Source organism: Phasianus colchicus, chromosome 3 (assembly GCF_987193195.1).
Source record: "Phasianus colchicus chromosome 3, bPhaCol1.hap1.1, whole genome shotgun sequence".
Classification (NCBI taxonomy): Eukaryota; Metazoa; Chordata; class Aves; order Galliformes; family Phasianidae; genus Phasianus; species Phasianus colchicus.
Window position 1 is genome coordinate 56,748,306 of NC_143438.1, and position 27,078 is coordinate 56,775,383.

The 27,078-nt window shown below is 35.8% G+C and overlaps 1 protein-coding gene across 1 annotated transcript in view; it reads left to right on the forward strand.

Annotated features, from left to right (window-relative positions):
• The window catches only part of RP1 (RP1 axonemal microtubule associated), a 203,495-nt gene extending 177,230 nt beyond the window's left edge, over positions 1 to 26,265 (forward strand). The window contains exons 51-61 of the mRNA XM_090137594.1: positions 5,262 to 5,469; positions 7,666 to 7,725; positions 8,045 to 8,223; positions 9,178 to 9,400; positions 13,802 to 13,956; positions 14,087 to 14,162; positions 15,923 to 16,001; positions 16,210 to 16,492; positions 18,048 to 18,126; positions 20,997 to 21,072; positions 24,848 to 26,265. Of these exons, the coding sequence (XP_089993720.1) occupies positions 5,262 to 5,469; positions 7,666 to 7,725; positions 8,045 to 8,223; positions 9,178 to 9,400; positions 13,802 to 13,956; positions 14,087 to 14,162; positions 15,923 to 16,001; positions 16,210 to 16,492; positions 18,048 to 18,126; positions 20,997 to 21,072; positions 24,848 to 24,902 (1,473 nt within the window). The 3' untranslated portion in view covers positions 24,903 to 26,265. The remainder of the gene's footprint in view (positions 1 to 5,261; positions 5,470 to 7,665; positions 7,726 to 8,044; positions 8,224 to 9,177; positions 9,401 to 13,801; positions 13,957 to 14,086; positions 14,163 to 15,922; positions 16,002 to 16,209; positions 16,493 to 18,047; positions 18,127 to 20,996; positions 21,073 to 24,847) is intronic.
• Positions 26,266 to 27,078: the final 813 nt, after the last annotated feature.

Sequence of the window (27,078 nt, forward strand, 5' to 3'; positions counted from 1 at the left end):
GCATTGTACAATCAGATGGCTTCATAAGGTTGAAGAAAATTATATTAACTCTTTTTTACTTACTTGTCAAATCAGATCTCAAACTTGGACTGTTACTGAGTCCAAAAATCAGGCTGTGTCAGATCCCGAAGGATTTGAATTTGCTCAGTGAACTTTTTAAATTCTGTATCTGTGGGTTTTTTTGCTTTTTTTATTAATTCACTTGTGTGGTAGGATGTGTGTTTACAAATCAAGATGTGGCTGATATCACTGCTCTCTCTGTTAAGTCATGCTACATTTTATTAAGTGTATTTTGCCGGTAGTCTGGATGAAATGCCTTTTACAACTTAGTTGAAATGTTAGATCTGCTGATTATTATACTATTCTCCCTTATTCCTGTTGCTGTTCTATGCATACAGGTAATGTTTCAAGAAGATTTTGTTTCAGATATAATAAACAAATAAGGTCAGTTTTTGTATGGTTTTTATCTATTTATCTATCCTTCTATTTTCTATCTACTTATTTATTTATTTTTACTATACCTATTATTTCATTTACTTTTAACTGATCTTTCTGAAAATGCATAAATCATGATAACTTTGGGATATCAGAAACCTCAGATTATGCATTCATTGTAATTTGAACATTTGCTTTTTTTTCACATAAAGATTTTCAATGAATTTCCAAATGAGAATTTTGCATAAAAGAAAAAAATTGCTTGCAAAAATGTTTTGAATGTATGATTAAGTTCAGGTTTGGCTTTTTATATTTGTACAGAATACCGACCTCAAGATGCTGAGGTCACAGTCAGATATATTGTTTATTTTTTCATAAAGCTTACTACAATCAGTGCTTGCTATTTCAACTGTTTACCAGATGTTCCCATTTTTTTTTAGTTTAAACAATGAATGTTATTAATAGTTTTAGCTTTTTTACTTGCTATCTTTCTGAAATTTGGCTGGAGACAAACTGATTTTGATGGTTTTTGATGGTTATGATGGTAAGCTAAACTGGTGATAAACTGGAATAAGAATAAGCAAACATTTGGGACAGGATAGTGCAGTTCTGCTCAGCATAACTGGAAGAGCACATGTAACCTGAGTCTGAAAAGGGATGTATCAGCAAAATACATTTTTTCTCATTTTTTTTCCTTCTACAGGAAAGTTCAGACACTTTTCAGATGCTCTTTCTGATTCAGGTTCAGTGTTACTGGGGCTTTTATTTTGCCTCCCAGTTCTAAAAAGGTTTTGACTTCAGTGGAATTTCTCCAGATTAACAAGGGAGATCAAAATAATCAGGCAGAAAATCACTAAGTTTTCTAAGCTTAATAGAAATGGTTCTTTATCTTGACACTAACTTCTTTTCCAATAAAATCCTGTTAAAATGATAGTAACATTAGTAATACAGCAAATCACTTGTGCATAAAGGTTGATGAAATTAAGCATATGGTGTGTCTTGACTTGCCATTTTCAGTTCTGCTGGGAATATCATCATTAAACAACCATCGGCTCTCAGTACTGAGTCTATAAAATGATTGGCATTTTTAAAGGTAAATATTGCATAGTGTTTGTTAAAATGTTTCTTCTGTTACAAGAGCTGTTGCAACTGCAACAGACCGATGTGTTGCTAGCACTGACACTGAAGAGCACTAAATAAAGCCAAACTGGGTTATAGATTACAAGGAAATATTCAGAACACAGGTCCAGGGGTGAAAAGAAACAGTCAGAGAAAATCTGAAAGGAAGGTAGCGACAATTAGTAGTTTTTTTTCAGTAGTTTGAAAGTGTTGCTGGCATGATTGTTTATCTTGTTTATTGTAAAATTCAATGTTTATCTTCCTACCTGAAAAATAGAAAATGTTTTGCAAGAGGAGCTTTCCTAGGTATGATGCAGACTCTCACATTGCCTGTCTCAACTTCTCAATCTGGGGGAATATCTTTCTCTAGGAAGTGTTAGTTAAGAACACTTAGTGGGCTATGCATATACATATACAAATAATTTTAAGACTATTCTGAGCAAATTCCATGTAAGACCATCTGAATTAGAAAATATATATTATTATCAATATTTAACATGATATTTCTTCATTCAAATGCAATTTGCTAGTAGTAACTAAAACAAGCATTAACATTCTTTTCCCTAAGGTGAGTTTTTAAAGCTTTAATATCCTGTAGGATTATCTATCTTCTGTGTTTTCTCCTTCTCTCTTTTTGTTAAAGAATTAAGCCTCCAGTGACTTAAAAAGTCCTCATTTGTAAATCATGTAAGAGAGAAAGTATTTTCTGACATCCAGGACCTGTTGGTGCAATGTTATGTTGGGCTTGAGTATTTATTCTGATTTGCGAATAGTCCATCATCTGAAATGAGTCCAGAAATATATTAAATAAATTATTAATGATGATTAAATTAGTTAAAATTATATTGAAATGTCTCTATTTGCAGATAGCTTGTGAAAAGTGGATTAGATTTGGCAACTAAATTCTCTTTGGTAAATCAGTCATCTAGCTCTAACAATTATAGTTGCTGCTTTTTTCTTTTTTTATTTTTGGCTCTTGGCTACAATAAAGCTCATTACATTTTGTATATGTACACAGCAAGACAAAATGTAAACTTTTCTGTGAGATGTGTTTACCTCAATTGTCACAATTCCCAGTCAAACTAATAGTTTTGTTTTGTTTTGTTTTGTTTTTTTCAATTTGTAATTTATGACATGGCTGAATTTTCTGCAGATTTTAGCATGAATTTCTGAGATTTTATATGCTCTAAAATGGGCACATTGATAATGGATGTTAAAAAATGCTGAGGTAGAATGCCTATTGCAAAAAAAAAAAAAAAAAAACTTTGAAATTTTCATGTTTATTCAGCCAAAATATACATCTTTTTCAAGGAAAAATGATGTTTCAAGTTTTAACAATATGTAGAAACTGTTATCTGTGGGTGGATTATCCAGGTTATGAGTAATCCAAAATATGTACTGCATCTGAGTTACTATCTGCTTTTGGATGGACACTATGGAGAATGGTGCACAAATTCTCTAGCTGATGCTGTGTGAAGAAATTTCTAGTTTAATAGAATTTAGTAACTGTCAAACTTAGTGCAAGTCAGACCCAACTAGGCTACTTTTGGAGACAGCACAAGTTTAAAAATCTGCAGAATATTCTGTATATATTTCTTCATTTGTAAGCTTCTCTCCTTTCCAAAAGTCGTTCATTGACAGCAAATTTTTTTGGAAGTGGTGGAGGTAGTGTCATTAAATTAGCCATCCTTTGGAGAACTCTCTTGTCTTAAAAAGAATTCCAATTTAACAAGAATTATAATTTGACAAGAACTTCTTTATCTGTTTCCAATAAAATAATTATTTTGTACTAATATAACTGTTTTCAAGAAGAGATTACTATTTTTAAGATAAATTTTTAGACTGTGGGGCCTTAGAATGCTTTACTAGCTGAGACAAGAGTCTGTATGCTTCTTTGTCAAGTTTATCTGTGTTTTTCGCTTGTGTTCCATCTCTGTATATTTTAATACAGTTTAATAAGCATTTATATGCTTATACAAACATAAGGCTGCGTCTTTATCAATACAGGTAAAGACAGAATAAAGAAGTGATTGAACTTATATCACAATTAAAGAAAATTAAGAGTTCAGATTAGTGGTGTTCAGTCATCAAATCCAATAATTATGATCTTGACATTTAACTTTACTTTTTTTGACTTAACTATGGAAAATGTAAAGAGGAGGCTCTTTTCTTGCAGTCCTGCAGTCCACCAAGAATTTCAGTCCTTACGATGTATGTGCTTTGCTGCTGGAGTACATCCTTATCCTGAAAACTTTAATTTCCTTCTTATGTATTTGCTAATCTAAATTCACCAAGTACCTGAAAACCTCATCAGAAGGCAGAATAGCAATTCAAGAGTTTAACACTTTTTTTCTTAAGATTATTGTCAGCTTGCTGTTCTCATTTTCCTCTTTCATACGACAACACAGCCTGATGGTTAGATGATGCAGTGTAGTTGTTTTTGAATAACACTGTTTTTCAGTCTAGAAGAAGCTGCTGAGTAATTCAACAACAGGTTGGCAATTATTTTTTAGGGAACTATTAAAGCAATTGTTCCCAAACACACATACACACACACACACACACACAAATGAAAAATGAGGAAAATAGTTAAAGGTATCTCACTAAAAATGGATCAAAAGAAAAAAAGGACTGAAATTATTTTGTTGCTTGGGGATCTTTTTTTTATAATATGTGCAATGTGATCTGCAATTTTAATTTCAATATTGTATCTTGTGGTGGGTCTCATTCTTGGCAACGTTAGGCAAATTATCACAAGCAATTATTACCAAGAGTGGAGAACTCTCTACTTAACGTTCATGAGGCGGCACCTGGAGTACTGGGTGCAGTCCTGCCTGGCTGTCCCCTTTCACTGCCCCCCACACACAGATACAAGACAATCATGGACATACTGGAAAAAGTTCAGTGTAGGGCCACCAATATGACCAAGATACTGCACTGCCTCTCTTTGAGGAGAAGCAAAGAGATCTGGGACTGTTTGGCATGGATGAGAGGATCCTCACGGGGATCTCAACAATGCCTTTAAGTACATGAAGGAACAGTGCGAAGAATATGGAGCCAGGCTTTTCTTAGGGTGCCCTGTGTCAGAAGAAGAGGCAATAGGCACAAACTGGAAAACAGGAAGAGCTTTTGGGGGAATGAAACAATATGATCATTGTGGTCCTTTTCAACCCAGCCCATTCTATGATTCTGTGATTCTGTGCTATGAGGGTGATAGACCATCGGCAATGTTAAAAATGTTAATTCAAATCCGGGACTGTGTTTGCCATTCTTTCTGAAGAGAATAACATGCAATTTCTGAATTCTTCTCATTCCTTGCATTTCATTCCTCAAAAAAGTGCCCTAGGAGGTAGGTGTATTTTGCTGAAAATAAGAAGTGTTTATGATGGTTTCGCTGTAAATTTTTAAATGTAAAATTTGGTAATGAAAATCTCTCAGGAAGCGAGCATGAGGAATGGATCGATCCATCTGGGGAGGTGGAGGTGTTGTAGCAATAAATTGCAGAACCACAAATGGAGTCCTGCTTGATGCAGGAGCTTTGCGTCTTTAAGCTTGCCATCTGTGGTTCTATTGGTGTTTACTAAATTACTGAAGAAAATAATCCTGATTTTTCTCTCACCTTTGTATTTCAAAATACACTTAGTAACTTGGTAACTTAGTTTGGTTCTGTTTCAGTAGTCATGTCTTTTTTATTCTGAATTTTTCAGGTAGATGTTTTTCAATTGGAGGCAGTAGATATCGGGACTCTGCAAGATATAGTGGTTGAGAAAGGGAAAGGCTCTGACTGGCTTCTGGAGAAGATTATTGTGAAAGAATTAGCAACTGCTGGGACAGAAACATTGTTTATGGCTCAAACATGGCTAAAAGACAGACATGATGGGAACAGATCTGCCTCAGTAACTCTGAATGCCACAGGTTAATACGATCCTCAAACTATCCTTTGCTAAAAAATTCATTCCAAACAGCAGAATGCAGCTATGTGATTCGCTTCTACAAACAAGTTATGGTTTAAAATATTGCACAGTAGAGCATTGTCATTATATAGGAAACACTGGGTTTTTTTAGTACTTTTTAATAACCGCTATTTGCCAGAGGAGAATTTCTGCATTGTTAACCTAGATTTACAATGGAGTAAATGACAATAAATTTGGCCTATTCTCTTTACAAAAGGCTACTTCTCCAAGTTTTGCTTCTACTTCACCACTTTCAAACTCTTTTTTCAGCTTCAAATACTTCTGCCCACCACTTGCCAGACATAATAAAAGTGAGCTAAATAGTAGTGCAAACTATGTATAAGCAATGGAGAAAAGGTCACCAAGAAGGATATTTTACGTTATCTGTGCCACAGTGTTAAGGTAGCTTTTGCCAGAAACAGAACATACTTTGGGCTGCTGTGGGACCAGCCAGAGAAGATTGCACAGAAGGTGTCTAGACAACCACGGAAAGTCTCCAAGGAGGAAGACAACTATGCTATGGGCATCTGTACTAGTGCCCACTCAACTTAACAGTAAAGAAGAATTTCCTAATGTTTAGATACAACCCCTTGTGTTCCCACTATGTATATGTAACACATATGTAGTGCATATAGGATAATATAATATGGTTTTACTCAAAATTTAAAACAAACAAAAAACAAAAAACCTGAACTTTTTTACTGTTTCTACAAGAATACATTGATTTGAGTCTGGTCTTATTGAACATCTTCTTCAATGACCTGGATGAAAGAATAACATGGACCCTCAGCAAGCTGATGATAGAAAGCTGGAAGGAGTTGTCAAAGTACCAGAAGGCCATGCTGCCATCCAGCAAGACCAGGATAGGCTGGAGAGTTGGGTGGAGAGGAACCTGATGAGGTTCAACAGGAGCAGGTGTAGAGTCCTACACCTGGGGAGGAGTAATCACAAGTACAGGTTAGGGGCTGACTTGCTGGAAAGGAGCTATGCAGCAGAGATGGCCCTGGGTGTCCTAGTGGACAACAGGTTGGCCATGAGCCAGCAGTTTACCCTCTTGGCTAAGAAGATCTGTGGTACCCTGGGCCAGCAGGTCAAGGGAGGTGATCCTTCCCCTCTATTCTGTTCTGGTGAGGCCACATCTGGAGTACTGTGTCCAGTTCTGGGCTCCACAGTTAAGGAAAGACACAAAACTACTGGAGAGAGTCTAGCAGAGGGGTATAGAGATGATTAGGGGCCTGGAGCATCTCTCTTATGAGGAAAGGCTGGGAAAACAGAGTTTGTTCAGGCTGGAGCAGAAAAGACTGAGAGAGAATCTTATCAATGCTTATAAATATCTAAATGGAGAGTGCCAAGTGGGTGAGGCCAGGCTCTTTTTGATGGTGTTCAGCAACAAGACAAGGAGCAACAGGAACAAACTGGAACACAGCCCCATACATACATGAGGAAGAACTTCTTTACTGTGAGGGTGACCGAGCAATGGAACAGTTGTCCAGAGGGATTGTGGAGTCTCATCTCTGGAGATATTCAAAAGCCTCCTGGACACTATCCTGTGCAACCTCAATCTCAAAAGGGAATCTGCTTTCGCAGGAGGTTGGACTAGATGTTCTCCAGTCATACCTTACAACCTCTGTGCTCCAGTAATTCTGTAATTTGGTAGAAGAAAGTTTTCAAGGTTTTTTGTTTGTTTGTTTGTTTTATTTAATTGTATATAACAAATGGCAAATTCAAACCTAGTTGAAAGAAGACTTTCCATCTTTGATTCAGGCCTCTATCTAATGTGTACAAGCAGTTTTGATCTATACCAAGACCCACTGAAACCAACAGGAGGAATATCAACCCTAAAAAAGGACAGTAAAAATATCCCATTAGTTCTGATTTGTCTGCAGCATGAATTGTATAAATGTTTCAAGTGAAAAACACTTGAATCTGCAGGTTACAACCACTTCACAGGTAACTCTAGAGACACTTCATTAAGTAGGTGATGTATAGATGTTACTTAGGTAGAAAATCACATTGTACACTTTCTATTAAATCTTTAATCTAAATGATACAATACTTATTCAATTGCCTCACTAGACATGAATGCACACATTTATTATTACTTGGATACTGTTTTACAAAATTATTAATTTGGTCTTCAATCTATTTTTTTAATTAGAAATTCAAGAGCGGAAGAGCACTTCTGCCTATCCTCTAGGAAAAGAGCAAATGAATTCAGGTACAGCTTCTGGGATTGCATCCACTGTCTTATTCATCAGTTTTGAAGTAATAATGGGAGAATGTTTTCATCACAATATGGCATTATATTTAATGATAGTGACAGTATTTGCCCTTTTGTAATAGTGGGAAATACCAATATATTAGGAAGCTGATCTACATAGAAATGAAATGCTTATGTAATAATGCTTATATAATAATGTACACTAATGTACACTGATACATCTTATGAATTCTATTTCAGGTTCTTTGATTAACATATGAAATCAGGAATACCTTTTAATCTTTATTTTCCCATTTTCTCTATTTTAATTGCTCAGAAGGCAGATGGAGGATTTATTTCACAAAACATCAAGATGAAACAAAAAAAGACTTTGAAAAGTTGTCAGAAAATATATCCAAGTTGGTTATGGTTTTTTATGGAAGCAACGGCAAGTCAAATCCAGTTTCCATGGAAAACAGACTGGAACATCAAGCTAAGAACCAAATAACATACGATGTAAAATAGTACATAGTCTTGTCTATATTTGCATTTTCTTTAAGTTTCCTTATGCAGAGAGATAATAATGTATATAATGTAAATATTGCAGATATTATCCTTTAAATATTCAAATATATGAAATTTTGAATTGCATACCAGATTTCTTTTTTATTTTTTTTATTTTTCAAGTTCACACTGATCAAGTATATTCTTTTTTTTTTGTCAACAAATAGTCGTAGTTAATAATGCATCTCAATTTACATGATATTAAGTATTTACATTTAGAAATCAGTGTGGTATGTAATTTGAATTTGATAGAATAATTACAATGAATGCCCCTAGTACAAAGATAGTTTTTCTGTAAGTGTCTACAGTGAGCCTGGTTCTACTGCATTTGAACCCATTGAATTTTTGCATCAGGACTGATGCTAATGGGGCTATAAAGTGACTGAAGGAACTGGGGCTGTTTAGTCTGGGGAAAAGGAGGCTGAGGAGAGACCTTATTGTTCTCCTCCAGTATCTGAAAGGTGCTTACAGCGAGAGCAGGGTTGGTCTCTTCCCACTGGTGACAGGTGACAGGACGAGGGGAAATGGCCTCAAGTTGCACCAGGGTAAGTTTAGGTTGGATATCAGGAAAAATTTCTTTACAGAAAGGGTTGTTAAGCACTGGAATAGGCTCCCCAGAAAGGTGGTTGAGTCACCATCCCTGGATGTGTTTAAAAACCATTTGGATGTTGTGCTCAGGGACATGATTTAGAGGAAGGTTGTTAGAGTTAGGCTAGTATGGTTAGGTCATGGTTGGACTCAATGATCTTTAAGGTCTTTTCCAACTTGAGCAATTCTATGATTCTATGATTCTACATCATTGCTGATCCCTTAGGAGAAATTTTCCTTCTTCCTTAAAATTAGTTATGCATGTGTCTATGTATCTTCATTTGTAACTTACAGGGCTTTTTATTTTTTACTTCCTAGATAAATTTACCACCTGATTTGGGTATGGTTTATAAAGTCAGACTTGGACTCCAGAGTTTGGAAAGCAGCATATCACAGTTGTTTCTTCATCACTTTAAAATGCAGAACACATCAACCCTGGATACCTTTAGTCTCACTATAAATAAAACACTTCCTCTTTCTCTTAATGGAGACAGATGGATTGAATTCCCTGTAGAGTGGCCATTAAAAGAAGCACTTTCTGGTAGGTAAGGACATACATAAAGATAGTAGAGTGGTCCCGGAAGTTAGCATGTCTTGGTATTACAGTTTATCGAAACAGAAAATTTTATTTACTTTATTTAATGATTCATAAAGCCTGGATAAGAATTTAAAATGTGTTAAGGAAAATACTATCAACTCAGCTTAATTCCTGTGTATCTTAAAGTGTGAAGTGCAGTACTTACTTTCTTGTACAGAACTGTTATTAAAAACTATATAGAATAATGTTAAGGTATATTTCTTTCTTGTAGCATCATAATATTTCTATTCTGTGTTTAGTCCTCAGCTGTTCATATTACTGACATTAACAGCATGATTTTTATAGCATTACTATTTTTATGTCTTCCTATTAAGTGATTTTTATTTGTTTGTATGTTCCAACCAATATTCTTGGTAAAATAATTAAAAAAAAAAAAGAAAACCAGCTCAAAATGACATATAAACATAAGTTTTATCATTACTCTTATGCACTCCAAATACTTATGTCTGTTAAAATTAGCCCAACAACTGTCTTTCATGTTATCTTTATTAAGTGACATAAAAGAAATCCTTTCACCTAAAAACTACCGTATCTTCCATACTTTTCTAATGTGATTCTCATTAAATGCTACCATTGGAGAGAATAATTCTCAATAAACATATCAAATAATGATATGTAATATTAAAATAATTTATGTCTGAGTTTTATGCAGAAAACAAATGAGTAAAGAATAAGTTAGTTATTCCAACTTATTCAGTGATATGGATAAGGTGTTAAATGAATGATTCCAATACATTTTGGACTAGACTTATGACCCAATTTTAGTGAGAGTTTATAAATGTCTAGCTATAAGCATACAAACAGAAGAATTAATGGTGATTCCTCTCTTTTTTTGATATTATTCATGCAAATGAAAATATAAATTTCATATTTTGTATAGCTTAGTATTGTGATTTTCACTTGAAGAAAAGACTTGCATAGTATAGATACAGAGTAGGGTGTCATGGCTTTTGTCTCATATAAGCAGGTTTGAAAAAAAAAAAAAACATCCTTCGGATTAGCACAAGCACAAGACTGCCCCTTGCAAAAGACAGATCACTCTCATGCAGCTGTATTGAAGGTAGATGTACATGCACACAGAAACACGGGCACTAAGGTGCAGTATGGAAAATAAATAGACAGAGAGACTGGAGCCCTAATTGCCTTGGTTCTTACTCTGGCTCCATCACTGACTTCTTGGTTGAAAAAAAAGTCACTTCCCTATTCTCTGTGGGTTAGTAAAAAAAAAAACAAAAACAAAACATAGGGAAGTTATAGGTATTACATGATCTATGTGTTTAAGTAAAAGAGAAAACAAATTAAAAGTTCATTGTTGTTGCATGTGTTTCCTTCCACATATGCTTTAGAAGTCCTCGTTGAGGGATTTGTAACCACAAGGAGGAAAAAAACTAGGACAATGTGAAACACATTCCCCCAGATCTTTGCCCTTTTATGTCCAAGAGCCTTAAGCAGCTCCACAGCAGGTGGCCTGCATGGAGTTCAAAGCAATTTTTTAGAAACAAACCTACTTGAAATTTATGGTGCAAAACAGATATGCTTCTCTGCCAGATTTCTAAATCTAATTTATTTTCTCCTTGGTTTTCTTTTTGTCAGCTGAAAGAAAACCAGTAATGCATTAATTGTAATGAAAAGCAGCTGATCATAATCACCTTAACTAAAAGCTGTGTGCTGTTTAATTTCAGATGCAGCTCAGTATACCATCATTCTTATAGTGCCTTAGAATTTCATTTCTCTGTTCTTTTTTTTTTTTTAATTCTGTACTTGGGACTGTGATGAAGCATATTCCAATGTCTAATTTTAAGCTATCAAAATGCAGCTGATAAAACACAGTGCAAATCCTTGAGAACTGGCTGTGTACCAGCTCACGTGTGCCTTTTGGGTGCGTTAATGGGAAGAGGCCTCCAACTGAGTATATATGAAATAGTTCCTCTGTAGCGTACCTTCCTTTGGGATTGCTTACACCTCAAGAATCTCCAGAGGTGAAGACATGCTCTCTCCCTCACTCATGTGGTTGAACAGAGGGTGAATGAACTTTGCACTACTGTAGCTTTTAAGGCAAAACAATGAACTAATGAAAAGATTAAATAAAAACATATTCTGCTACTTAGAAATAGCAGATTTTTTTTCCCACGAAATTAAAATAGAGCTATAATTCACACAGAGATGAAATCATCAGAAATTTATAAAATTAATTTGTCCCAGTGAATGTAACTTCTTTTCAGAGATTTCCTTTCATTTTTCCTCCTTCCAGTCTATTATATTCACTACAGATATAAAAGCTCATTTGCCCACTTATATGATTGTTTGATCCCACTACCTGAACAAAGACACTTTTAAAGCATTTTAGCCCTCTACCCTTTCCTTCGTTGGTTTCCTTCCCTTGTCTCTTTTTGTACAATTTATCTATCAGTTCTATCCACTCTTTAGTCTTGTCAGTCTGGTTCAACTCAAACTTCAGTCAGCTACAGACTCTCAAGGCCATCATAAGCTAATAGATCTTATTTGCCCTGACCAGCCTTGCCTGGGGCCTCCAGCCACCTCCTTCTGCACATGAGCATAGGGCAATCACTTAAAGTCATGCCTGAGCTATGCCAAGTGTACACTTGTTTTTATTCCTGTCTCTGGCTCTGTATCCTGAATGGATTTAAAACTTATGTTATGGCCTTGTGCTCAATTCTGTCTCTGGCCCTTTCTCCATCCCTTTCTCCTGTTGTTCCCAATTGGACCATCAGGGCGATTTCTGGGACTGTTTCATCTTTTGCCATGTTTGGAACTGTTAATGGCACTGCCTGCCATGTACAGACATTGCAGGACTGTTTCCTGGACACAAAGGGCACTGCTTAGCTGGGGTCACTCCCAAATCGAGTCTCATCCTCCCTAATGGAACAGTCTCACTTGGTTGTCCCTAACACTGACCCTCAAAGTGAGACTCCTGCATGCCATCCTAGCTTCACATCTCAGGTTTGAGATCTGGGAGTTTGTATCAAAACAGAGGTCAAGTATAATAAAAACAGATCACTTATGAAATCAGAGATGCAGCCAAAAATAATATTACCCAGATTTCTTTCTTCTGTGTTGTGACCTAGTGATTGCATTGCATTGCATCCCTGACCAAGCATAGTTTTTCTTCTCCTCATTCTTCATCTTGTTTGAAACAGTACCATATCCCATTCACTCATTGTATTTTATCTTTTCTCCAATATCCTACCATGCCATGATTTATTATTACTTAGGCAGCATCAATTTTTTATTTCCATTTTAAACTTAGCTCTATCCTGGGCTTTTTGTAAGCTTTACCTTTCCAGATAAAACTGAATACCTCTTTGGCACTTTGGATTTATTTCCATTCACTTGCTCAATTACAGTGTGCATGCATCAAGAGTCTGTTCTCTCCCCTATTACTGATGCTGGGGAATCAAGACAAGAGCTGGTTCTTGTTCTGTACTCAGTATTTAGATGATCATTAGGTCTGAAAGCTGATAACAACATCCTGCTATTTGCTGTACCTGTACTTTGTCTTCTTGACTTCCAGAAGATGCATGTAGTCTGCAAATACTCACTGCCTTTATCTTAGCTTTTAGCCATTTTCTGCAGAAACCTTCTGCAAAGCCAAGATTCATTTCCTTCCACCGAGGTGTCTATAGGAATACAAAGGAGAAGATAGATGTACGATTAAAAGATTCAGAATGCTCACATAATTTGATTCTGTGAATAAAATGCAAATGAACATAAACAGATGCTCTGTGAATGCATTTACTTCCAAAGGTGTTCAGATGTTCTTATCTTGTCCTCAATTAAGTAAATGTTATAACCACTGCGTAAATCATAAACTGCCCAAACTCACGAGTGCCAACTTCTGTCAAGATAGATTTGTCTTCTTGGGATCACTCTGTTGTCAGAGGATGTACTCCTCTACAGTGAAATTCAAAATAGGAATTCAGATGTTGTGAACTACATGCAAGAGGCTTTTCTCCTCATCTCTTAGATGATGAAATCTGAAGAACTTATCTCCCCAGCTAAATTTTGTCTTTGTAAAGATCCCCAAAGTGATTTATGAATTTGGAACTCATTAAGATTTTATCTATTAGGCATTTGCCATTTAAAAGAAACAGGTAAATAACTGTAGTAATTTATCCTTTGTCTCTCATTTAAAGATGTTAGAACCACTAGTGTTCAAGACGTTTAAAGGACAAAATTATGGAAAAATATGGAAAAAAATTGAATTTTATTATAATTGTCAAGTGTTATTTTTAATTTCACCTGACTGCGCATTGCGATGTTGTAAAATAGCTGGGCAAGGTTGTGGAATGGTATTAACATGACTCTTTCTGCTTGATATTGCAGTGGTTACGTATCATCTAACAGTATTTTCTAGAAATATTTTGACTGACAGAAGTGTAGTGCATATGACTGCGTGTATATATGGTACTCATGGTGACACAGGGGACAGATCCCTTCTCTGGTCATTGCAGAATGTCCAGCAGGGAGATGACAATGAGGTACTCTACCTTAAATTACTCTAAAATTTTGCATTTAATTTGTTCTTGTACTTCCTATACATGCTTTTCAGGTCTTATACACTTAATACAATATGGTTCAAAATTGTAACATTGAATGCTTTTATTTTAGTCTTTTCTTGTTATCATGGATGCTGTTGAACTGGGAGAAGTGGACAAAGTTGTTCTCGTAATCAGCAGTAAGAAAGGTAACATACTTTTCTTGCTCTCTGACGTTAGTGATGTGAATCACACAGCTTACCTCCTGTTAAAGGCAATGCAATCACTGTGATTAATTTACTTTTGCTGTGTTTTAAAAATAACATTTTATAATGAAAACTCTTATATTTTGATGCATTTAAATCTTTGGTTCTGAAACCTGTACCATTAGTCATTAAGAAAGTAAACTATTTCTTTACATACCAGAAAGAAAAACAGAAGATAAATAATTATATTCTTCTATTAATACATAGTGTAAGAAAATAATTCTAACTTAAGAAAATGGTATTGTTCAGTTGTCCTGCGATAGTTATTTTTGTTGTTTTCCTTAGCTGTTCTGTTTTCTTGCTGTAATATCATGAAGGGGATTTTACCTTTTTGAGGCAAACAGTAGTTTTGCCACCAAATTCCTTTAAAACTGCCAAAACTTTCACTCCTCTGTGCCTCATCTGCAGGATGATACTTATGTCATGAAGGAGTATTTTCTATAAATATTTTCAAGTATTCCTATAAAATATTTTCAAGTCCATTAAAGAAAACTGCTATATAATTGCAAATTGTTACTTACTATGTATTACAGCGGACCATTTTCAGATGGCTTTCCTGAAAAGCAAAGGTTATACATTTCTATTTTCTCTGTCTTGTTAGCCTATCTGCTGGCTACTCATAGTAATATTTTAAACTCACCACCCAGTTTCAACCAAATTTGAAAAATGTATATAATCATCAAAGCGATTTGGGCAGTAAGCATGTACATACTGATTGGCTAGCCAACGTGTTCTGCACCGCAGCATGATCTGCTCAGCCTCTGGAGGCTTCAGTAGAGGCATGATGTGAAGTTAGTGTATTATTGTGGGAAAGGGAAGGATGGGGATAGCCCCTTTGAACAAAAAATTCTCAAGACTAAAAGCTCTTTAGTGAATGGTCCTGCAGGACTGGTCAGCTCAGATGGTGTATTGTTGTTTTTTTTTATTTTATGCCACTTTCACAATCTGGGCTAGTTTTTCAGATCAGATGGCTCTTTCCTCATTACATGCATGGTCTGAGATCCCTGAGCTTCTGATTGTTTCCGTGGTCTATCTGGGCTGCTACACCATGTCCTGAATTCCTCTCCAAGAGCCTGATACTATTAGACTCCTACTGATATAATTTAAGGGACTTGGACTACACCAGAAAACATTGGGATTCAGTTTGCTTAAGAGTGCTGCATGGACAAATAATATAAAAAAAAGAGAAAGCAAGTAGTCTTCACAATTAGCCCCCGGCAGAAAATTCAGAATTGCAATTCAAAGAGCAGTTTTTCTCATATAGCAGAGATATACAAAAAGTTGAACTTCCTTCATACTTGTCATTCAGTAAATCTTTGTGCTGCTTGTGGAACAGAGTTCTAACTCTTGTCAACCAAGGAGGAAACATCAGACACATATTCCTGCTCTCCCTCTTCTAATGAACCTGAGTCATGCTGATTCTGTTCTGCCTTCCCTTCCAAGAGTGGTGAGGACATCAATCCTTTACTTCACAAAGACAAAGAAAAAAAGCTTACCCCAAAGTTTCTAAGTAGACGTTTTAAATAGGAACAAAATAAGGGATGTTGGGACAATACCAGGATCTTATAGACAATTGTTATTATAAATAAATTAAAAAAATTTATTTTAATGTAGTGTGAAAGACACTGTTACATCATCATTAGGCTCTATCTAATTCCAAGATGTGCAGTAAAACATTATAGCTATATTTTATTTCTTTGTAGACTGCAAACTGGATATTAAAAAATTGCATTTGAAAGAATCTTTAAGGGATCATCCTATCTACGTGTTTGAAGTGAATGAGTAAGTATCATATGTAAAGCTAATCATTTTATAGCATAATATTTGAAAACAGTAAGGAGGCACTGGATTAAACTTACCATCATGAAGTGAATGAGTCAATGTGTGGTATTTTGAAAGTCCATCTTCAACTGTTCCATATAAACTCACAGGGTTTTTTATTTAACATATAGTTTACTTACTACAAAAAATTATGGGTTTTGTTTTGCAGAGCATTTTCTGTGGATCCAAATAAGCCAGAAATACAGAGAGAAATCCCAGTATCTTTTGTTATTGGAGAAGACAAGCAAAAGAATGGCATAAATGACTTAAATAAAGAAGGAAGTAAAGAAGGAAATCAGACAGAGTATACTATCAAAGTATACACAGGTCACAGAATGGGGGCAGGAACTGATGCCAATGTGCATATTGTTTTATTTGGGAATGAAGACAAATCTGAAGTGTTTCACCTCTCTCAGTCACTGGAGCATCAAGATCCCTTTGAAAAAGGAATGGTGAGCATATAGGTTTCTATCAATTTCTAGATTGGGAAAGTAAATGTGAAGTCTGTGCAAGAGCTTTACAAAACTTCAAGCATTTATCCTGGTTTTCTCATCACTACATGAGATACAGTCTCTGCTATCTCTGTGTTCAGCCTTTTCTCCAGAGTAACCAAGGAACACTTTACTCTGTTGTGTCTAGCTGACTGTATTGCTGTTCTCATACTCCTATACATGTCCTCATATTGATTCCACTTATCTGCCCAATTACGTTTCCTTGTTCTGAAATGCACAACATGCATTGCCTGTGCATGTGCACGTATATGTGCAATATTCCTTGCTGTTACACAAACTTTGATATTATGCTTGAGAATATATCAGTCTCTTGCATCCCATCATCATTTTACTTTGCCATGGAAACTGATGCAGTGAGCCTCGCTGAATGCATAAGCCTACAGCCAGACAAAATGGAACCACGCATGCCAACATGATGTTGATATCCATCATACTTAGAATCTTCAGAGACTCATAGTTCAGATGCAAATATATCCACATGAGTGCTGATTCTCTGCAAGACATCCTAGTTTCTCAACAGAATGTTCTCGTCTTTTTAATAAACATATTAATTTTGCAAAGGAATTCCTCCATTTCCTCATCATCTGTGCAATGCAGTATAAAATGATGATTACCCTTACATAGCAAGAAACAAATACATTTCCCATACCTTTCTCCTTTAAATTTCTTGGAAGGTAATGACTAATAATTAAAACTTCCATTACATTATCTTCCTTGTTAGATCTACTTCATTATTTCCAGCAATACAGAGCATCTTTTTACATGCAAGTTTTTTTTTTCAGCTAGGATGTCTGTGGATATCTTCTAAAAGATCTTCATCATGTATTGTTTTTCATACTGAGAAGATTATAAAGCTACTTACCTATAGGCAGGAGCGAGCAAAAGAGCGTCTTGTCTAGTAGCACACTAGAGGTATCACTGCTCTTTGAAAAAAGATTAGATACACAGCAATTGCATTGTTAGCTAATTAGCAATTTAGCTAAGTCAATGTGAGCCAGTGACATTTTTAAGGAATGCCTTATGAAAAAGGGGTCTTATTATTTTTCTTTTTTTTTTTTAATCTGTAATATGAAACAAGGGAATATTTTAAATGAAATATCTGGTAGATATAATGCTACATTGTGTAAAAGCCTTTATTTTTTGCATTCTTGAACATATATTTATGTACTGTAAACTGAAAAGATTATAGAAGACATTGCATTAGTTGAGAATTCATGATATCTAGCAAAAATACTTTTCTATTATATGGAAGTCAGGAAAGAGATAATGATTCTCCTACTTAAGTTGAAAAGCAGATCTTTCAGGTTTAAACTGAGAACTAGTAGGAGCAAATTTCTGCCAAAAGTCTTCACTAAGGAAAATAAACCATACCAGATGTCATCTATTTTGAACTGATATTTTTGCATTTGATTTAGATTTGAAGCTGACCTGAATGAAGGTATAAATTTCCAAAAATTTATGTATTATTTTTAGTAACTGTTTTTCAATATTAAAGGTTGATACATTCAAGATTAAGACTAAAAAATTAGGAAGCCTACGTTCGATTGAAATTGGTCATGATGGAAAAGGTTTTGGTAAGTATACTACATGTGTTCTCTAAGCTTGTAAAAATCTTCTGCTTAAAGACTTGGCTGACATTTGGACAGGCCTTTGAAATCATGCTTCTGCTACTGCTAGCTAATATGAATCTGTATACAAACGAGGTGAGTTTGACTTCTCTTGCTTACACTACCCCTGTTCCTATCAGATTTCCCTTGATTTTATCTTTGCTTTTTTCTAGAAGAGATCTAGTTAGTACATAAGTCTGAAGGTTTTATACTTCAATCATTGCTCAGCCAAAGATTTTATTAGATGTGTTGAATAACATAAGACTGCCTTGACACATGGCTTTTCTTCTTGTCAAAGTTAAACTATAAGGAAAACACTGTAGTGCATCAGATCAAACAATGTACAAACCAAATCATGATGACAAAAACTGTTTCCAGATACATTGTATTCCATATAATACCTAATGCCTGAATTTTATCAAAGCATAAGATAGGACATCACAGCATGAAATATTTTAAACACTTAGTGGTTTTATGGAAAACAAACAAACAAACAAACAAACAAAACAACAAACAAACTATGGAGATACAAATATTTGAGTAGAATTTCCAGTTCCTGTACCACTTGAGTCAAAAAGGTCTCATTGTATTGAGATATTCTAGTCAAGTGAACTAAACTTATCTGATAAAAAATAAATGTATTTAGGTTTAAGAAAACCCTACACCCTTATTTATAAAGTGGCAAGAGTTTATCATGCCTAGGATGAACCAAGCAAAATTCTGTAAGTGGCAAACCTAGGCAAAAGTTGACCAGGATTTTTCTAACTACCCAATCATGTCAAAGATGATGGTACTGAAAACTCAAAACATATATGATCTATTGAAATAAAATCGACCTGCTGACTTTCATTTTGTTACTATTAGCTGCTGTATACAATTCAGTTTAACACCAGGGAATTCTACATCAGCAGGTTTTTGGTGCTCTGAGAGTTGCACAGAAGTCTGTAGAGTAAATGCAGGTTAAACTCCATTTCCTGGGTCTCAAACCATCAATACTACGTTTCCTCCCTATATCTTGATAAACATAGTATAGTTGTAAAGTCTGCCTTCCTAGCAGGTGTGTGGTAATTCATGTTAAATCCATTTCTTCCTTTCTCTGCTTTCTTCTCTGAAATTGTCTCCAAATATCCTTTGTCACATCAGCTGTTATCTGCACAAGCTTCCGCAAAGGTAGCAACTCTTTGAAATGCTATGTGTGTTTGCTAATCTTTCCTATCTGCTTCTGGATTTCTTCATACCTGGAGCTTTCAGTGAGGTCTGCTGGAGTTTTGTCAATACAGGGTAAAGCTTATAAGCTTATAAACTTTTCAAGAGAGCAAACATAGCTTAATATTTGTTTATAAAGTGCTGTGTAAATCTGAGAGACTGTAAAATTTTATTGCTAATAATCTTGACTCTGAATTACGGAGATTTCATGAAAGGTCATATATTCCAAGTAGAGTCTATGATATATTAAAGCATTCACAAAATTTCATTAGAGAAGTTCCGAAAATACTTCGCAATTTCAATAAATGACTCCTGTGAATTGAAGATAAAAAACCTGAGCACCTTTACGACCTAGTTATTCTAGATAGTTGTTTGAGAAAGTCCATGGAAATTGAGAAATGTTCCTAAGCCTTTACATTTATCTAAGTTAGTACAGTATGAAAATATTTTTACATTATATTTTTAGCTTACTTAGAAATAAAATTATTTTGATTGTTAGCCTATATGAATTTTTCTCTAAATATGTGAATATCAAAATCTCTAGGATATGCAAAGAGTACCAAAATGTTTTCAGCTGCAAGCAATATCAGTGTGATTCTAATTAGTTTTTTAAATGTTGTTATTAAGTATTTGCATTGGCAAACACAACGAAAGTCATCAGCATAATCTCTGCGTTTCAGTATAATAAAACTTTATTTAAAAAAAAACATCATATTTAAATATTGCATGAAATAAAAAGCTTTAGCACAAGAATGATGGCATTTTTTCAACCAATAAAACAGTTGGCTGTACTAGAGTGTTAAATACTTTCTTAAAGCCAAAACAGATACAAACGTTGGCCTTAATGGAGATGCTCTTCTGAATCAATGCTGCCTGAGAAATGTGAACATGAGAATCGTTCTACAACAGATACAAAGAGCACAATTACACTATTTGATAGAGCAAATTCTCAGATACAAAAGACTGGTTTTTAATACTGTCATCACCATCAGCTATGCATTTTCACCAGCAATGAACAAGAATCTGAATGCTGTGCTCATAAAAATCTGCACCTGTGGAGGTGACCCACTATCACTGTCCCCACCCTTGAAACACACCACCCACCACTTCACTGTGCTCATATCCACTGCTTGGTCTCCATAAATGTTCAGCAAGTGTTGATGAATGTCAATGGGTGCCATTTTTTCCACACGGAGGAATTCAAGGATACACCTTTGCTTTGCACACATTCCATGTCCTGACACCATTTTGTCAGTCTGCCCTTCTATTTCAGACTATAGAGAAAGGTAAAATGGGACTTCAAGAATGTATCTAATAGTGCCATGCACTGTTTCATTTGTCTTACACTGTCTCCATTCAGTGTGGAAAAATGAGTTAACTTGTAATAAAAAATTTCCTTTATGTTTTCTGTCAAAATAATCAGACTTCCTCTATAAAACTAAGAATTTGTTTTTCATTTGAATTATCGACATTTCAGTTCTATTACTGATAATGGGTACATTCAAAAGTATTGAACCACACAGATTTGGAAATGAAATGAGAAACCTTCCTTCTGCTTTATTTGTGTTTTAGAATTATTTTGTGTGTGTGTGTATATATATATATTTATTTCTTTTTTCTTTGTTTCAAAGCAAGTGGCTGGTTTCTGGAAAAAGTAGAAATCATGGATGCATCCAGGAATTCAGTGTATTGCTTCAACTGTAACAGGTCAGTAGATCAGTTCACTGTTACTCATAGGTGCTGTTTTCTTCATCGTAATAACAACTACCACACTTTTTAGTCTCTCAGTTGTTTCTTTTCAGATTTCCTAAAGCAGTAAGAATTTTTGCAACTATGCTGTGTTCTCAGTAACTTTTGAGCTTTTTGTCTCATTTAAGTTTGTCAGAATATACAGAGGAAGACATTATGTTTTTCCAAATTATTAAAGCTGGGTGGCTGTAGAGGAGTGAGGCACAATTTTTGCTGAGAGAATAGCATGCCATTTTCAAGAGGTAAAAGCTGTCTGGAGAACCATTACATAAGCACTAGCACACATGTAGCCTACATGTCATATGTACACAAACATGAGATGGAATTAGAAATACGAGCTTGTGGATAGATGATAGGCTGTGGCAGATAACAAATCTAGAGAAAAAGCAGTGGATTTTAGGTTATTGGGGTTTTCTTTTTGCACAAAAGCAACACTAAAATCCTTCTGTTTCAATATTTACTTAATATGGGTCTAAGATATAATAGACCATCAGCTATCTAAGTGGAACATGATTAAGATTTACCAAAAAAAAAAAAAAAAAAAAAGAATTTTTAATAATGTATTAGTTATCTAAATACAGGAGTTTATTCAGATAAAGAGTTGTTAGTGTAGAGAGGTTCTAATATACAAAAAGAAAATCCACTTTGTTTTCTAGTGTCAAACTGAAACAATACACTTTCAGAACTTAGAGATCAAACTTGGAGTGACTGTCCACTAGAGTATACAGCTTACAGCTTAAAACATTTCAAAGTAAACAACAGAAGCAAACACATTCATGTCTTTCTAAGTGTAAAATAAAATTTTAATTCATCTTGAGAGCAGACAAGTATCAAGACTTACAAATTCTTTATATCTAGGTTAAGAGATGTTGCCTGGTGATCTGAAAACAAAAATAGTAGCCAAGAATATTTAATTTAATGGTTCTGAAGTTCTACAATCTTGGCAATTCCTGGAAGTCAAATCCAACCCTGAATAGTTTTTTTTTTGTTTACAGTAGCTGCTAACTCTCAGTACCTGAGAGTGCCTGGACTGCAGCTCACAAGGGCCAGCTTTACAAAAATGATAAATGTCACACAATATCTCAAAGTATATCTCTGTACAGCACTGCACTAAAATTTGCATGTATGTTCCATAAATCTTCTTCCAAAACCATGTTCTGGTACTATCTAATCTTCTAGATACATAAATTTAGGCAAGTGAACATGAGCAAAATTTCTGAGATTGCAATATCAGTTGTGCAATAATCTGTGAAGAGAATTTATAGTTGATTTCACAAAAACACTGGATGGTTGGTAGGGACCTTGGAGGGTCATCTTTACCAACTAGTGTTGAATGGAGGTGAAGACTCTCCTCCTGCAACCTGCCAGCTTACTCACCCTAATGCAGCTCAAGATACTGTTTTTTTTTTGTTTGTTTGTTTGATTGATTTCTGCAAGGGTACATTATTGTCTCATGTTCCACCATGTCGTCTAGAACTGCTATTAGAACTGCTATTCTTTGCATTTCAAACAGAAAGCTGGGATTGATAGACACAGACTGACTATACAGGCCACTGAGTAGGACATTTACCTGGAACCTTTGTGGGTTAGAGTCCAGTTCTCACCTTAATGAATACATACTTATTCAAAATAAATAAAACAATTTCAGTAGAAGTTAGAAGACCCAGTTTGGAGTGTTCACTGGCCCAGAAGCTATGGTCCACTCCTAGAGTATAGACAGCTATAAGTACATGTCCCTGTACCAGCTCACACAAGATGCTTCTCATGTCAAAGCCTATTGGGTTAAAAAAGAAAGAAAAAGAAGAAAAGAAAAAAAAAAAAAAAGACAATTCTGATATAAATGCTGACTCCAAAAGGTATTCATAATGAGAATCCTGCAAGGAGCTGTGCGTTGCAGCCTGGAATTGTTTGTCTTCAGATGCATTTCCCAGCTGTTCAATAGTGCAACTTCAGATGTGAGCTATGTTAATGCTATACCAGTTGGGAATCCCTCCCATTCTCACTGCTTGATCATAATGACATCAGCTAGTCTGGCACAAGCCTTGCAAAAGTACTAGAAGCATAAAAATGTTTGGAAAACCTCTTTGGAAATGAGTACAATTGCCTTCATGGTTCCAGTTAACCAGTCTACCTGAGCCCAGGTCTGTTTCTCCTATAGTCAATGGTAAAAATTGCACAGGCTGTTATGGAGAAAGAATCCACCATATGTCCCAGTATTTTCTTAACAAACCAGGAGGCTTTAGAACTATGGAGTATACAGACAGTAACTTGCTAAAACAGGACATATTTCCTTACTCTAAAATATCCTAAAATATCCTTACTCCATGAAAAAATTTATTTGTCACCTGTTGTTAAGCAACCTTGACATTAAATATATGTATCTTTGTTTAACATATTTATACAGTTCCTTTTAAACCATGCATATATGGGTACTAAAATGATCACTCTTTTCACCATGTTGGTTACTCCTGTATAAGTCAGTGCTGAAACTCTTAATCCAAAAGTGAAAAAGCAGGCTTTTATTATTTGTTTCTTTGATAAGTTTTGTGTATACTGTATCTATGCAGTATATATAAAGTAGAAACATTATATATCAGCTTCAGTGAATGCATATTCTGGAACAGAACGGGGGATTCCTGCATGGAGGAACCCAAGGGAGAGCTGCCAGGAGCCAGCAACCCTCACCAGAGAGATTGATGGGGTGTAGGCAGGGGCCCAGACCCCAAGTTACAGGGATCTCCAGAGCCTGGAAGTCTCCACAGAGTCTGAGGGCAGAGGTGGGTGTTTGTCACACGTGCATGTGTGCCCAGCTCAATGCACATTCTGAGCAAGTTGCCATGTTGTGAGAGGAGCTCACCAGGCAGTATACTATCCAGGAATCCAAGTGAGAGATTGATGCATGGTATTGTGCACTGACATGGACTGAGTGACAGCCCTATATTAAGTCCCTGCAAGGGAAAGGTAAGCTGGCTTACAGCCCTGAGATGGTAAATTTGACTGACTTGCCAGACAAGAGAGACAGGAACTTTGTTTCTGTTCAAAGCAGAAGGAGGAGTCTCTCCCTAGCCCCCCCAAGTGCTCCTACGTAGCAGTTGGTTCAACCAACCAGTACCACCAAAAAAGGTGATTGGTGCTAGTAATTGGAGATTCCTTGCTGAGAAGCACATTTGCCATTTGTACAATCTAGTGTGCTGCCTGCTAAGGGGCCTGCATTCATGATATCACAAGGAGACTACTGTCCCTGGTCAAGCTGGAGAACTGTTATCCATTCCTACTCTTTTGAGTCAGATTGCATGAGGCTGCTTAGAAGGATGACAAAATATCTAAAGGGACTTTAAGTCCCTCAGAATGATGGTGAAGGGATCAGGAGCACAGATAGTGCTATCAGTGCTATCCTCTCAGTTGGAGACTGGGGCACGTGCAAAAGGATACAAATGGGTCTTATGAATGATTGGCTACATGGATTGTGTTGTACTCAGGGTTTTGGGTTCTAAGATCTCAGACTCACCCTCAGGGAACCAGGAATGCTGATGAGAGAGTTGTGGGTGCTTCATCCCTGGAGACATTCAAGGTTGGATGGGGCTCTAGACAGCCCACTCCAGTGGGTGGCAGCCCAACCCACAACAGTGGAGTAGAACTGGATAAGCTTTAGTGTCCATTCCAATTGAAGACATTCTATGTTTCTTTGGTTCTATGATTGTATGACAAGTTTTAATGTTTTTTTGCCTTGTAGGTGGCTTGCTGGGGATGGAAGCAATGGCAGCACCGTAGTGCAACTTTACCCATAGCTGCTCATTTTCTGATTTTTTCATAGTGTGCTGCTTCTCCAAATTCCTGCTTGTTTGATTTACTTGTATGTTATAATTCTGAAGGTATTGTAATTACTGTGAAGGAATGTCAAAACAATGCATTAAAAACATCACAGTAAATTAAACATGTCTAATGTGAACACTGTGTTCCAATCTTACCAGAGTTGCTCAAAATCTTTGCATGGCTGAAATTTAGAAAACATAAATTTTAATCTGTAACATGGCTCTGTGGACTTGAGCTGAGCATTCATAATAGTAGACATATTTAGTAACACGTTTTTATTTCAGTAATAATTTGTGAGTAAGTTGAAGTTAGTTCTTGGGTCAAATCTGCCAATTTTTATTAAACTGATAAATTGTTTCAATTTTTACATTTATTAAAACTAATATTTCCTCAAAATCATTTTCCAAACAAGCTGCACAACTCTTTGGCCTTACCATGTGTTACTTCCTTTTTTCATAAGACCAGGTATGTAACAGAGAGGAATAAAGAATTTGTTATTCAGGCATTCAGCCTGTGGCAGAAAGCTTCCCACTGGCATTTGACTGCAAAATCTTGTAGCTGAGCCAGAACCTCAGCTGAGATCCTTTAGGGTCTCTTAAGAGAGACTTTTCCATCATCTCTTATCACTAGCACTGCAATAGCTCACTGGCTAACTTAGGCAGCTCTGTGCTCAGCTTGTGATTTTTGCAGTGCCCATTCTCAAGCATCTATCTGCCTCTCTAGTGCTATATGTGCAAATGTCATTACTTAAAAAAGTCACAATTATTATTGAAAACACACCATAAATAGAAACATATTTAGCAATAAGTACACAAAATAATAAGCGAATAATAAGTGGCTTGATGTTTAGTTTGGTATTGCCACAGTTGCCAGTTGACTGAGGAAGAGTTTAGAATAAAGAAGAGTCTGAAATGGAACCATGAGTTGCACACCACCAGAAGTTTGATGTCTGTGATCAGAATACAAATACTGTGTATTGACTACACAGGGTGTCCCTCTGCTTAATCAAAGACTCCACCTTTAGTACCTGCAAAACTCAAAATCTGTATAAGGATCTGAATTTTAGACCTGTTTCATCTCCAAGGCACTACCATGTTTTGTAGCAGCAATGTACTTTCTATAATCACAAGAATTAAACAAATCTGTACTCGCTGATACCTTGTTTGGCTTTTCAGTACGTTTAATGTTTATTTACTCACATTATTCTTTGAAATGAGGAATGTTGTCAGATATCTGCATGGATTATGAGATTTCAGTTGTTATTATAAGTAATAAGCAAATATAACAGGTCTTGGCAGGTAATTTCATATTTATCTACTTTATACGTCATCACAGGGAGAGCTGGTGTAAGGTGTGGATGTGATCTGCAATGGAACAGAGTCAATTTCTTAAAAAAATGTGCTCTTTTTGCTTACACTGCTACCGTGCACATTGGAATGGATTTGAAATTGTATCCCCAGAGTGCACAGTTCACTTACTTAGTATCAGTATTCATTACACTGAATCACTTCGTTGTGATCTATTATGTGATTTGTTTCATTATTATGTCTTTCATTAATAGTTTGTAATACTAGCTCTCTTTGATGCCATCTCTGATTTATCAAGTGTAAATAATGCCTTCCTAATCTGTTTTTTATTACTAGCAGTGAATACCCTCTTTCAGCAGCTGATGTCCTTACTTGAAAATTATTTCCTCTGAACATACAGAGTATAAATAAGGTGTTGGATTCACTCCCCTAGATCCAGAGTCAAGTAAACACTTCTACCCTTCTACTACTGGAAAACTGTCACAGCAGAGGGTTTCATTTCATTTCAAGTGCATTGCAGGTGCTTGCAGAACATATTGCTGGGGGATTACACTTTGATAAGAAAGCTTGAAATACCATAACTTCCTTATCAGGCCTTGCTTCAAAGACATGCCACTTAGCATATCGAGATTGTGACTGGAGCCAAACCCCAAACCTGCCTCTTCTGCATGGTAAACAGTGATGTCTGCTGTGTTTGGCACATGTCACTTAATCCATGTCCCTTGAAAGGGACAAGAGAGCTGGCCAAAGGCAGAGACATTGCAGAGGTGCCACCTCGTGTGCACTCAGCTGCTGCTGCACAGACCAGATGCCTTGCTCTTGCTGCTGCCAACACCCACAGTGT